The 14,505-nt window shown below is 39.6% G+C and overlaps 1 protein-coding gene across 2 annotated transcripts in view; it reads left to right on the forward strand.

Annotated features, from left to right (window-relative positions):
- Positions 1 to 7,124, forward strand: part of LOC100032444 (titin homolog) — a 281,885-nt gene extending 274,761 nt beyond the window's left edge. The window contains exons 53-57 of one of the 2 annotated variants that reach the window (XM_056797346.1): positions 139 to 253; positions 2,688 to 2,978; positions 3,605 to 3,819; positions 5,503 to 5,711; positions 7,000 to 7,124. In XM_056797346.1, coding sequence (XP_056653324.1) covers positions 139 to 253; positions 2,688 to 2,978; positions 3,605 to 3,819; positions 5,503 to 5,689 — 808 coding nt within the window. In that variant the 3' untranslated portion in view covers positions 5,690 to 5,711; positions 7,000 to 7,124. The remainder of the gene's footprint in view (positions 1 to 138; positions 254 to 2,687; positions 2,979 to 3,604; positions 3,820 to 5,502; positions 5,712 to 6,999) is intronic. The other variant, XM_056797347.1, reaches the window with a different exon arrangement.
- The last annotated feature ends 7,381 nt before the right edge of the window (positions 7,125 to 14,505 follow it).

Here is a 14,505-nt window from a genome sequence, read left to right on the forward strand (position 1 = left end):
TCAGAACTCTTTTTAGCTTCCTTTTCTCCCCCCAAGTAGAGAATAACTGAAGTGAAGGGCTCCCAAATCATGTCTTCTTACCGCGGCAGGGCAGCGTTTTAACTGAGCTTGACTTCAGTGTTCTGTTTATTCTTACAGACCAAGAAAAAAGAAATTAGAAGAAGATGACAAAGGAGATCTGGCTTCCCAGGAAGCCCTGAAACAGGCATGTTCTCAAGTGGAAGATGCACAAATGAATACGTTACGAAACCAGGTAATATTTCTTCCTGTCAAGTGTAAAAGGTGCCTCATCTTCATATTCCTTTTGAGTCGGTTAGAGATGTCAGCAGGTCATTGGAGCCACATGCCAGGAAGGCAACAGTTGGGGTTTTCCCCAAACCCATCCAGTCTGGTTCTTTTTTTACCTTCTGTCTTAGAATCAATACTAAGTGTCAGGTCCAAGGCAGAAGACTGACAAGGGCTAGGCAAATGGGCTTAGGTCACACAGCTAGGAAGTGTCTGAGGGAAGATTTGAAGCCAGGACTTGCCATCTCCAGGCCTGCTACTTTATCCACTGAGCCAACACATTCAACGTAAGACCTAGTCACTCAGTTCTGCTGAGTGGGGACTCCATAGACTCAGTTCTGCTCTCAGGGACTCCATAGACAAGTTTGGGGATTTTCTATCTGCCTCCACATACTGAGATCTAGTGACTTTCTATCTAGATGTGTAAATTAGACATTTTCCCTCTATTTGCTTTGGAGAATTATAGAATGCTGATATTATATTATAGAAGGCATATTATACATATATACTGAACCTATTACATGTATATGATACAGAGTATTCCATATATTTCTATATTATAAATTCTAGAACATCAATTGGGATATACCTAAATAGATTGTGTTCACAGAGTTTCTCAGGAATTGGAAAGTTTGGTGGCAGAAATATTAGTTTTGTTTTCCTTCTGTGAATGGAAGTTGTTGCACAGACTGAAATTTAGGGTCGATGGCAAGAAAAACTTTCTAATCATTAGAATGATCCTAAAGTGAAATGGGTTGCTTCAAGGGACCAATTCCTGGAAAGCCCTTTATTTTTCAGGGCCTCTTAGAGCCTCTGAGCTCTCTCCAAAATTCCTCTTTTGACCCTACACAGGAAGAAGTAGCCCCCCCCATGACTAGTAGCAGAAAAAAATGTAAAAATCAGGAACCCTTGAAGAGATTTTTTAAATGACCAAGAACTCATAAAGCAGAACATGAAAAAGTGAGGAACATTCTCTGTAACTAGAGAACTTGAGCTGGTTTAAGAGAGGGAAGGACTCTAATTCTCTAATAAGGTTTGGGTTTCATTCCACCCAGAAGGCTGAAAACCATTCTGCTCCAGGACACCCTGTACATTGTTTTCTATTTGAGGGAAGCAAAAGTATTCTCTCTGCTGGAATAATAATAAGTGGACTGCTACATCTGAAGCTATTGCCTTCTTTCTTTTTTTACAAAGGATTCGGGCATTTGATTCTATTGTGATACTTCCCCACTTCAACACCTTACCCCCTGCTCCAAATTAGGGGAAGTGCTAAACAGGTTGTGAAAACATGCCTGTTCAAATGAGAGAATAGAGAAAGCACTTTGCAGACCTTTCAGTGCTATGTAAATGCTAACTACTTCTACTAGTACTAGTGGGACTGTTGAATTTTCTTCAGTGATGACAAGAGGCTGCCTAGAATCTACTCCTCTCAGGGTCATGCATTATCCTGGTTGGGGTCTGCTGTCTGGCAGCAAAGAAAGCTTAACACCTTGACATTTGATGAGTTTTCTCCTTGGAAACTCACTGGTTCCACACTTTTTATTCCTCCCTCTCTTCAGTCAGTCATCTAACCCCCGCAGGCTAAAGAAAACAGGTGGAAATCCTGCACAACTTCTTGGTTGATTTCATAGAAGCCCTCGGGGAGGAGGAAGATAGACCTTCTGAATTCAGTCATTTCTTCCTAAAAGTGGTATATTCCTTGGGCCGGGCACCAGAACTTTGTGAAAAAGACTGTACTTTCTCTCCTTCCCTAGTGAAACAGCTGGCCATAAATAGATGCCCTGTCTCAGGCAAATCTATTTACATATGGAATCCATGCTCCAGTAGAATGGTACAAAGGGATCTCATTTCTTTACCAATTCCTTTGAGGATCTCTTGTTGGGGCAGCTAGATGGCTCTGTGGCCCGTCCTGCTTTTCTGCCTTGGAAACAATACTTAACTATATCAATAGATGCTAAGACAGAAGGGAGCTTTTTTTTTTTTTAAGATCTCTTATTGATTTAGGCCTTGCATAACTTCACAACAGTTGGATGGCATCCATCTCCTTTGACTTTGATTGGCATCTGCTCACTCTAAAAGAAGAAGGGATGAAAAGGAGTCTATGACACATTAAAAAGTTAGAGGAGACTAGACAGTGTTGGGATCACGTACTAGATGTGGACTATATTGATTAGAGGAGCTAGCCATGCCATTCCAGATCTTTGTTTGGTCTTAACTTTGTTTTGAACTCGTCAATTTACCTAATTATTCACTTTAGAAAACACTTTTCCTAGCTATGAGAGGACAATGGCATATTTCATTAAAGCTGAATGAAAACCCAGTTTTAAGGGTTTGAGACAAGCATGAGTTGAAAGATCTTTATTTTACTTGTGGAATTCCCAAGTTGCTATTTTCCCCTACAGAAGGAGGAACTTGCACAGCAAGTGGAAGCAGCATCTTCAAAATGTAACCAATTGGAATGGACAATTCAAGGTCTTCGACAAGAGTTACTTTCTAAGGAAAGTCTGGAAGAGAAAAATGGCAAACTGGAAAAGGAAAAGAGCCAATTGGAAGAAGAAATAGCTAATCTGAAGCATCGTTTTAAAATGACTATGCTAGAGCACAGACAAGTAGAACAATACAAATCTGAGGTGGATGAACAAGCAACACAAGAGATTATAGGAAAACTGAGAACAATCAAACTATTTTTGCAGGTTACTTCATCACTATTATCCTTTTAAAATATTTCTATATAAATGAGGGTTTAAGATTTTTTCCCCTGTTCTAAATCCACGGTATTTGAAGAAAAATTGTTTTGTCCCCAGGCTTTTTCCCATAGCTCTCCATAACTTTGCTATCACTCTCAGAGGGGAAATAACCTTTGAAATCATAGGCAAAAATAACCATCTACACTGTCGGTGTCATTTATAAAAATAATTGGCATCGTTAGAAAAAATGTCAAGGCAGGCTGAGTGTTTTTTAATTCAACAAATGTTTTAACTACTAAAATTTTAGAAGTTCCTGGAGTTCAAGTTTGTAAAGAATTATACCTATTGTTTTCATAATGATCTAATAGGAGCATTCGCATAAGAAATGCTGAACCAGCATCCAATAGAAATGGGGGAGTTGCTAATTTTCAAGTTCAAGTTTAATTCAGCTGACCTTGATAATGAAACCTTTCAAAGCTAGAATCTTATTTTGGACATGCAGAATTGCTCTCTGAATCACTGGTTAAATTAAGTGAAACCTAAGACAAGATGGTCAGAAAGACTTTGGAATTTGGGGGATGGACTCGGGCATTGTTTTGCTAATTTCGTTCTTTGTTTTGCATTTGGTTTAGACACAAGCAGCATTCCAAAACAACACAGAACAATTAGGAGAAAATCACCAAGCTCCAAGAGGAAATGAAATGGAGTGGCGAATGAAATATATGGAAGCTGAACTGTCCACATTAAGAAGCTCCTATCAGGATGCTGAGGAACAGCTGGAGAGAAACACACAACTCTATTTTAAGGAACTAAAAGCCAATGAATCATTATCCAAGGAATTAGATAGGTACGTCCAAAGACAGACTCCACAAACATGGTACTACAACTTAGCAGATTGTGTGGTCAAACTTTTCTTCAGCATCATCATTTTTAGATAAAGAAAGTCAAATTCTCCAAGCCAGGTAATTCTGTAGGTTTTTTGGAAGAGGGCCAAGTCCTCCAACAAAGCCCAGACCCCCTCAGGGTTACAGGAGGCCCAGAGCACTGGAAGGGACTGTCTTATGTACCCTTAGAATAAGATTCTGGTTTTTCCATTCAAGCTCACAAGATGGTCACAAGATCCATCGTGCCTTCAGAGGTCAGAGTCACCCAATAACAAGCCTCATTGGCTTGTTCATCTAGGAAACTACCCATATTTGCCCATCGGTGAAGTCACACAGGCAGGACCCCTTCTTTGGTGAGAGGCATCTGACCCTTACTGAGAATCCTTTGATCCGTGGGGAGAAGGATGGTGGTACTTGGGGCTTATCCCAAAAAGGGAAGGGTTCAGGTGTGTGAACTATGTCTGGACATGAACCTTAAAGGCCAGCATTACAAAGCCTGTTCTTGTGACTAGAAAGTGCTTGTTCTGCACCTGAAAAGGGGAAGCTGTTTCTGAAGAAGCCCTGAAAGCAGTTTTTAAACTGTAACTAAAATGTAGATTCGGAAATCTTAAACAATCATGCAATCTACTAATTACAATCAGGATTATGCTGGCTTCTGCTAATGATCTTAGAATCATAATATTGATTACATCTCACTCAACTGTTAAATTCAAAATGGAAAACTTTAATAGCAAATTCATAATCGATCCATCTATGACTCCATTGGGAAATGGAGGGGTGCTTGTAAAGAAAATTCTTTTATAAAATACTGGCAGAGCAAATAGTTTCTTAAAGCTTAACTGGATATAAGGGAAGTGGTACATCAGTAGGAACCCGGGCTATAGAATCAGAAGACCTGGCTGTACTAGGTCTTGCCTGGCCAAGTTTCTTAATTTCCTTGAGCCTCAGCTTCCTCATCAGTAAAATGGGGATGTTAGATTGGAGGATTTCTGAGATCCCTTTCAGTACTCAGTCTGTGATCCCGTGAAACATTGATTTTTCAATGGGCCTTAGTTATATGCCACATTCTTTCTCTTTTCTATCTGCTACAGATTACTTCTTGTAGGATGAAGTTAGATCATTTGAAAATGAGAATAACATTATCAGAATTACTGTATCATTTCACCAAACACCAATAGGGAAAGGTGGAAGTGTTTCTGAAAATGTTAGAACAGGTTCCAAATGATACATGACACATTGTAAAGAATCTTTTCCTAATGGTGACAAGCAGGACTGCAGAACCCCGGCCGGGCTCAGGAAGTCCATGAACCCCCCCTCCCCCCCACGGCAAAAAGCCAAGAGGAAGGAAGGAAAAGGGAATCTTACAGGGAGGGCTCTCCAGTGTCTTGAATAGCCAAAAGAAACTCTGATTAAGATGAAGAGCTGGGGCAATCTTCCTTGCCCTACATCCATGTCTTTATACCTGTTGTTGGGAAAGGACATCACTGGAAGTCACTCAACTCATGCAAAACCCTGAGTCACCTATCAATTGTTTTCTCCGTTAAAACCCTACTCTAGGAAAAGTCACAATTATGATAGCATCGATAAAAAATATATCACCATTTATGAAAAATGCTCATCATTTCTGTGCTTTGAAATATTCCCAGAGCTAACAGGAGACTACTGAAGGTGAGTGCCAAACTCCGAAATGAAAGGCAGAGGAATGAAACTTTAAGGGCCAGTTTTACTGCAAGTCCCGTTCTGGAGCCACCTCCTACTGAGCCTCCTAACAGTAGTTCACTCTTAAATGGAGGACTGATTCCAAGAGGAAACAGGACATGCTTTGAACAGTAGAGCCAAAGCCTATTTTAGAAAGGTCAGTCGTTTACAATGATTTTCCTTCTTTCCAAATAGAGATACAATGCAATTTACTCATCTTAGTGACATTTCCAGCTGACGTACTTTTGAGTGTATCATATTGGTTTTTAGCCTATAAAAAAGTCGGTGGTCATTTTACCCAATAATAATTTAAAATGCTAGAGAATAAGGGGTAAGATGCTTTTGAGGTTCGCAACTCTCACACATACCAGTCTGTTAACTGTTTGCATTCTAAGCAAACCTGACAAGTGGCATTCATATAAAGGCTTTAAGTTGAATACTATTTTCTCACCAACCAAAACCTAGGAAGAAGCTTCATTTTCTCAGATTTACTTTCCCATAATAATGGCAATGAATACTTTAAATGTATTCTGTCAGAGGCTCTTCTCTTAATTCCTTTTTCAGGATTTCTTAAAACACAATCACATGTGTATAGACACAAAAATCCATATGTAAAGACACCTTCATTTTTTAAGGGTACACTAGAGAAATTCTGGGAAAGCAATTGCATGTAATGTGATTCATTTTCTATCAGTTTGGTTTTCATGCAGATTTCTATCAAGGTTTTCTTAAACGAGGTGTATACCTCTTAAGAGCTATGGCATATCCAGGACATCTTTCTCCTGCATGATAGAACGTGCCCATTTTCTAAGAACCTCCCAGCTGTAGTATGGTCAATGGAATGGAGTTAACTTTGAGTTCAGCAGATTTGGAGATCTTTTTTTTTTTTTTAAACCTTGCTAGGTGCCTTCAGCATTGTATGGAATGAATTCATCTGTCTTTTAGTAGAGATGAATAGATTAAAGTTTATGGGTCCATAACTGGTAAGCATCTGGGTGAAAGCTATATAATAAACATGAAGTTTAGTTAATAAATCTAACTTTTCTCTGATGTGTTTAATCAGATTGTTCATGTGAAAGCAGACTGTTTTGCTTTTTTGAGGAAAGTATCCAATGTGGAAGGAAAAAGTATTCATCTCTTTTAGTATAGAGCTCAGAGTCCATGGAAAAGACCAGTCAGTGAGTTAAAAAAAAGTCATAGACTGCAGATTTAGGTTCTGTTTACTTCACAAAGATTTAGCTTTAGAGATAAAAAAAAAATAGGTTTCTAATGGGTTGGTTTTGTCCACTGTCTAAAATTTCTGGAACCACTAGAGAACTAAGAGCACTACATCAAAGAAAAGAGAACTCAGCCTTTCAGATTCACATCTATAGCAATAACAAGTAGTATGAACATATGAAATGCAAACTTCTTTCAGCTATTTGTTTCCCTTTTGCAACTTTTAGGTTTTTGATGAAGTGAAAATTTTGAAAAGGAACCAAGCAGAGAACTTCAAAATTGGAAATCACAAAGAGTTATTAAGAATTATTAAAGTATTTGTATTTGTAGAAATAAAAATTGTTGACATTTACTTAATGTCTCCCTCTTTTTGATGTACTTTCTTCAACAAACCTATAAGAAAAGGAGTTCACTCATGAACCCTACTTTAGAGTTAAGGTTAAGCTGTTTTGAAGCCAGTTTTTCTGTGGCAGAACTGAATCTGAGGATTGTGTTTCCACAGTGCCTAATAAGATTTTCTTTCCACCCCCTCATCGTCAGTAAGGTCCCATTGACAGCTGGCAAAAGTATCAAAATATTCATTGGAGAAAAACCGCAACATGACAATTGATTGCTCTTGACATGATTTAGAATATCACAAATATCAATATCAAAGGATCTATGATTTTTTTTACAGAATAGTCTATTGTATTGATTTGATGGGGGTTAGGGGATAAGGTAGGAGAAAGCAGATAATGGGTTGGGGTTTCAAGGAAACGAAGTCCTTCATGTTTGCCAAAAACATGATTAGAATCATCAAAAGGTAATTAAGAAAGGTAAAAAACAAAAACAAAACAAAACAAAACAATCAACAAACTTTTCTTAAGGGACCTAATAAGTTAAAAGAATATGTATCCCTACAAGAAAAGAGGATATTGATAACTCTTAAAAATGGTTATCACTTGGGTAGCTAGAAGAATTATACTTAGAGGGAACAGTGAAACTGTATATGAAGAAATGCCAAAACACAAGTATGTATATAGATATATGTATGCATAAATATATATATATATATGAATATATACATATAAACAATAGAGTTTTACAATACACTGGAAGGGTAAAGAGATTGGAGAAAGGAAATACTCATTTCCTACATGCATCAAAATTGACTCAACGAGGGAAGAGAACAATCAAATCCATTGGGACAGAGAATTGATTTGCCCCCTATATGGAAGTAGAAGGGTTACAAATAGACTGGGAAGGAAGCAATTCAAGGGAGGAAGGGGGAGACAGTTTAAAAAGACTAAGAAAACAAGAGGGGAATAAGAATGGGATGTAGAATGGGAAGTAAAATAAGGGTGGAAATTAGGGTGACCAATTGAAAACAAAACACTGGTATAGAAGGAAAGAGTGAAAGAAGAAAGTGAAGGACTAGGAGTGGAAATCAAAATGCAGAGAAATAAACAGCTAGTAATCATAACTCTGAATGTGAATGGAATGAACTCACCCATAAAATGCAAAAAAATAACAGAGTGGATTAGAAACCAAACCCCTACCATATGCTGTCTACAAGAAACACACAATAGGAAGGTAGACACACATAGGGTGAAAGTCAGAGGATAGAGCCAAATCTATTGGGCATCAACTGATAAAAAGAAGGCAGGAGTCACAATCATATCTTAAAAAGGCAAAGTAAAAATGGATCTAGTCAAAAAAGATAGGAAAGTGATTCTGAAGCCAGGCAGGTAAAAAAAGGAGAAAGAAAACTATAGACCAATCTCCCTAAAGAACATAGATGCAAAAATCTTAAACAGGATATTAGCATAAAGACTTAAGCAAGTAATCAGGAGGGTCATTCACTATGACCAAGTAGGATTTATACCAGGAATGTAGGGCTGGTTCAATATTAGGAAAACCATCCACATAATTCATATCAACAAGCAAACCAACAAAAATCACATGATTACTTCAATAGATGCTGAAAAAGCATTTGATAAAATACAATACCAATTCCTATTAAAACACTAGAAAGCAGAGGAATAGAAGGGTCTTTCCTAAAAATAATAAACAGTATCTATCTAAAACCATCAGCTAACATCATCTGCAATGGGGATAAACTAGTTGCATTCCCAATGAGATCAGCAGTGAAACAGGGATGCCAATTATCACCTCTATTATATAACATTGGACTAGAAACACTAGCAGTAGCAATTACAGAAAAAAAAGAAATTGAAGGCATCAAAACAGGCAAGGAGGAGACCAAGTTATCACTCTTTGTGGATGACATGATGGTCTACATAAGAATCCTAAAGAATCAACCAAAATGTTAGTCAAAATAATCAACAACTTTAGCAAAGTTACAAGATACAAAATAAACCTGCCTAAGTCAACAGCATTTCTATATATTTCCAATACAGCCCAGTAGCAAGAATTAGAAAGAGAAACCCCATTCAAAATCACCTCAGACAAAAGAGAATACTTAGGAATCTATCTCCTGAGACAAACACAGGAACTATATGAACACAACTACAAAACACTCTCCACACAACTAAAACCAGACTTGAGCAATTGGAAAAAATATTAACTGCCCATGGGTAGGACGAGCCAATATAATAAAAATGACCATCCTAATCAAACTTATCTATTTAATACCATACCCATTGAACTTCCAAAAAAAATTTTTTTACTGAATTAGAAAAAAAACATAACAAAGTTCATTTGGAAGAACAAAGGATCAAGGATATCCAGGGAAATAATAAAAAAAATACAAAGGAAGATGGCCTTACAGTCCCAGATCTAATCAGTGGTCATCAAAACAATTTGGTACTGGCTAAGAGACAGAAAGGAGGATCAGTGGAATAGACTTGGGGTAAGTGACCTCAGCATGACGGTCTATGACAAACCCAAAGACCCCAGATTTGGGGACAAAAATCCACTCTGACAAAAACTGCAGGAAAAACTGGAAGACAGTGTGGGAGAGATTAGGTTTGGATCAACACCTCACACCCTATACCAAGATAAACTCAGAATGGGTGAATGACTTGAACATAAAGAAGGAAACTATAAGTAAACTAGGTGAACATAGAATAGTATACATGTCAAACCTGTGGGAAGAGAAAGACTTTAAAACCAAGCAAGACATAGAGTCACAACATATGAAATAAACAACTTTGATTACATTAAATTAAAAAAGTTTTGTACGAACAAAACCAATATAACCAAATTTAGAATGGAAGCAACAAATTGGGAAACAATCTTCATAACAAAAACCTCTGACAAAGGACTAATTATTCAAATTTCTAAAGAGCTAAATCAATTGTACAAAAAAACAATCCAATCTCCAATTGATAAATGGGAAAGGGACACGAACAGGTAGTTTGCAGCCAAAGTAATCAAAACTCTTAGAAAGCAAATGAAAAAGTGTACTAAATCTCTGATAATCAGAGAGATGCAAATCAAAACAACTCTGAGGTATCACCTCACACCTAGCAGCTTGGCTAACATGACAGCAAAGGAAAGTAATGAATGTTGGAGGGGATGTAGCAAAGTTGGGACATTAATTCATTGCTGGTGGAGTTGTAAATTGATCCATCCATTCTGGAGGGCAATTTGGAACTATACCCAAAGCATGCTAAACAACTGCCTGCCCTTTGATCCAGCCAAAGCATTGCTGGGTTTGTACCCCAAAGAGATCAAAAGGAAAATAACTTGTACAAGAATATTCATAGCTGCACTCTTTGTGGTGCAAAATGAGGGGATGCCCTTCAATTGGGGAATGGCTGAACACATTGTGGTATATGTTGGTGATGGAATACTATTGTGCTAAAAGGAATAATAAAGTGGAGGAATTCCATGGAGTCTGGAACAACCTCCAGGAAGTGATGCAGAGCGAAAGAAGCAGAACCAGGAAATCATTATACTCAGAGACTGATACACTGTGGTACAATCGAAGGTAATGGACTTCTCCATTAGGGACAATGCAATGTCCCTGAACAATCTGCAGGGATCTAAAAAACACTATCCACAAGCAGAGGATAAACTGTGAGAGTAAAAACACTGAAGAAAAGCAATTGCTTGACTACAGGGGTGGAGGGGATATGAGTGAGGAGAGACTCAAAGTGAACACTCTAGAGCAAATACCAACAACACGGAAATGGGTTCGAGTCAAGAACACATGTGATACCCAGTGGAATCATGCTCCGGCTATGGGAGAGGTGGTGGGATGGGGTGGGGGTGGGGGGGAAAGAAAATGATTTTTGTTTCCAATGAATAATGTTTGGAAATGACCAAATAAAATAATGTTTTAAAAAAAAGAAAATCCAGACTTGTTTTTATTCACTGATGGTTCATATTTGTGTAATGGAATTATATGTGTAGGTTCTGCAGTTGTCACAGAATTTGTGACACTGTGGTATGGATCATTACCTAGTAACCTTAGTGCTCAAGGTGCAGAGTTGGTCTCGTTCAAACAAGCATGTCTTGTGGCCAATGGTAAAAGTGCAAATATATATACAGACTCTCGTTGTGAATTTTTGGTTTGTCATGCTACAGGACAGATCTGGAAACAATGAGGTTTTAATACTGCAATGAGAAAACAAAGTGCTCTTGCAGAAATAATAACTGAGTTGCTGGATGCTACCCAAAAACCAAAACAGCTAGTGGTGATACATTGTAAAAGTCATACTTATGTCTTCCCTCTCTAAGGCAGGGATAGAGTGAGGTGATGTTTGATAAGCCAAAGGATAGGCAAGAGAATGTCTTGGCCTTTCCCCCCTCAGCACTTTTTGACACCCCACCTTCCCGACTATGGCTGCCTTCAACTCTTAACTTCTGGGTTCTCTAAAGGATCTTATTGAGAGGCTTATGATGGTAAGCCTCCTTTCTTCTTAGGGAGAGAAATGTCACTTCTCTTCCCCCTCAATCTCAAGTTTCCCTCTAGTAACAGTTGAGTCAGTCCCTGGGTCTTATTAACTCAGTTTATTTGAGGGAAAGAGAAAGGGAACAGGGCAGATGCAGGGTAAGGATTTTGAGGTTCAAGAAGGAAAGAGGGAGAAAGGCTCCCTATCTAACTAGTATCCTTCCCCCCAAAGTCAGACAAATCAGACTTGGTTCACCTGACCCTCTTGGGGTCAGAGTAAAGAGACTCTTATTCTTGGCTGCACAGAAAGTTCAAATTCAAGGAGGTTGACAGAAATCTTTCTTAGTGGACAGCTTATGTTTCAAAGTCCTGTCCAATTGGCTTGTCTTCTTGTGAGGATCTGGGGTCAAGAATCTCAGCGAAAGAGATCACTGAATCAGGGAATTAGCCGGAGCCAATGTCTCCAGACAGAAGTCAGTTTTTCGACTCCTGGATCAGCTCACTCCTCCCTCTCTCTCTCCAAAGTTCTGTGTTCTGTTTGCCCATCTCCCACTGTTTTAGAATCCTGCAGCTCTTCCAAATTAATTTTCCTTCCAGGATTTCTAACCTTCTCTTACAATACATACATAGGAAACTGAATGGCCTCAGTGAGGAGGCATGGAGATTTAGTGGTGATGGAGAAAGACTTCTTAGGAGAAGGTGAGACTTGTCCTGAGAATGAAAGGAAGCCAGAGAAACTAGAAAGTGTAGGTGAGGAGAGAGAGCACAGCCAAGGGAATATACTTCGTGTCAGGAGATAGAGCACTATGTGTGAGGAGCAGTCAGTCAGCAAAAGTTCTTTAAGTGTCTACTATGTACAGATCTTGTACTCAGAGCAAAGGAAAAGAAAAGAGAATCCCCAGTCTCATGATACTCACCTTCTAAAGGGGCAGATGACATGAAAACAGCTAAATACAAACAAGATCCTACACACCAGTCCAACTGGAGAGCATCAACAGAGGAAAGGCCAAATGAATGGGGACTGAGGAAGGCTTCTTGTAGAAGATAGGATTTTAAGTGGGACTTGAGTAATCTAGGTGGGGCAAGAGATGGGGATGAGGGAGGAGATAATTTATGCATGGGGATCGTCTGGAGAATATATTTGGAGCTGGGAGATGGGAATTCTTGTGCTGGTAACAGCAAGGAGCCAAAATCCACTCTGTGCTGTAAAAATTAAATTTATATATCAAATAATAAAAATATTATGTTTTATGAGGTTTATTAAATGATCATTAGAAATCAAAGAATAAAGAGGATACACAATAAAAACCACATGCCCATGGCTGGTTAGCCATTTTAAAAATCTCCACTCGCCATCACTGCTGATTGCTGTATCATGCCCAAAAAGAGGACGTGGGAGGAGTTGCTGCCAATTAAATACCAATAACATGATCCCACCAATGTGGAGACTCAGGTGAGATTATAGGGGATTTTGAGAAATACTAAGGACTTCTGGGGAGTGAGGTCAAAGGTTCAAAATCTCTATTGATACATCCCTCCCTGAGAGCCATGGAAGACTAGTCTCTCTGAATGGGTCTTGTAAACATACCAACTTTGAAATTACAATAATTTGAGGATAAGAGGAAAAGAGAACAAAACCAATAATTTCTAGACACAAAGCCAGTTAGGGGGCAGTCCCCTTTGGCATAAGAGTATACATAGGAGCTTGAATAATATAGACTGAGACTGCCCCGCCTCTCTGCTCAAGTCCCTTTCCACCCCACTTCTGACTGCCTCTCATTTCCAGATAATAGAAAAAAACATTAGACTGAGCCCAGGCTTATCCCAAGAAAATACCCCAGAACCAAATGTTCTGTTCCATATTGGTTCCCTGAACTTCTCCCTCCTCCTCTCCCCAACCTAATTGATTTGGAGACTCAGACAGGTGTCAGGGAGCAGGGAGCAGACAGGGCAGTGGGACAAAAGCTGATCCCTCAAGGTCCCTGTGTCTGGAGCTTCAGATTGACCCAGAACAAGGACGCTGAGACCCACTTTGGGAGTTTCTGCCACAATGGACCAGAACAGGATTGGTGGGGGGAGGAGGGGACTGTTGCTCATTCCAGGTCCATCAGAAGGCTAACAGGCACATGTTAAGCTGTGTTCCTACATTACAGACACTGAGGGATGAGAGCAGACTCCTGGGGGAACCCCATGGACAGAGTCTCTAAGTGGAGTCACTCAATGACAATCCATCGTCTTCTCTGACTTATTCCCCATTTCCAGGGCTTCCAGCTCCCCCAGAAGATGTGCTCTCTTCTTTGGAGTAGAGGGAAGCCCCTTGGATGCTGGAGCAAGAAGGCCTGTGGAGCTGCTGCCCAGGTGAGTGAGGGGAAGAGAGATGTGGGAGAGCCGGGGTGACCAGAGCCTTCTGGGTGCTCTAGCAAAGCCAGGGCTAGATTTAGGGGAAGGAGGACCCAACTTGGAATTCTTTTCACAAGTTTTATCAGGGGCTTCCTGGGAAAGTCATTGAACCCAACCTCAGTTTCCTCACCTGTAAGATGAGGCTGTTGGCCTCCATTTCCTATCTGCTCTCTTCAGGGAATCAGCTAGGACTCTCTAAGAAGACAGTGTTTGGTACTGAAGGGCCTAGAAGTCTCCTGCAAGTCCAAGAAGGGCTCAGCTTATTCACTCTGAGCTCTTTATTATCCAGAAACATGTATGAGGGCTTGTTCTGTGCTGGGTCCCGGGCTAAGTGACAGGGGACATGAAGGGCTGCAGTGGACATCCCCTGCCTCGTGGAGCACATAGCAGCATGCTGACATTTCTGTAGAAGCCCTCTAGATCCCAGCTTCAGGGCAACCAGTCACAAGAGGGAAGGCTCTGAAGAGGAGCACTAGAGAGGTCTAATGGAGAG

The sequence above is a fragment of the Monodelphis domestica genome, chromosome 5 (genome assembly GCF_027887165.1).
Source record: "Monodelphis domestica isolate mMonDom1 chromosome 5, mMonDom1.pri, whole genome shotgun sequence".
NCBI classification, from domain to species: Eukaryota; Metazoa; Chordata; class Mammalia; order Didelphimorphia; family Didelphidae; genus Monodelphis; species Monodelphis domestica.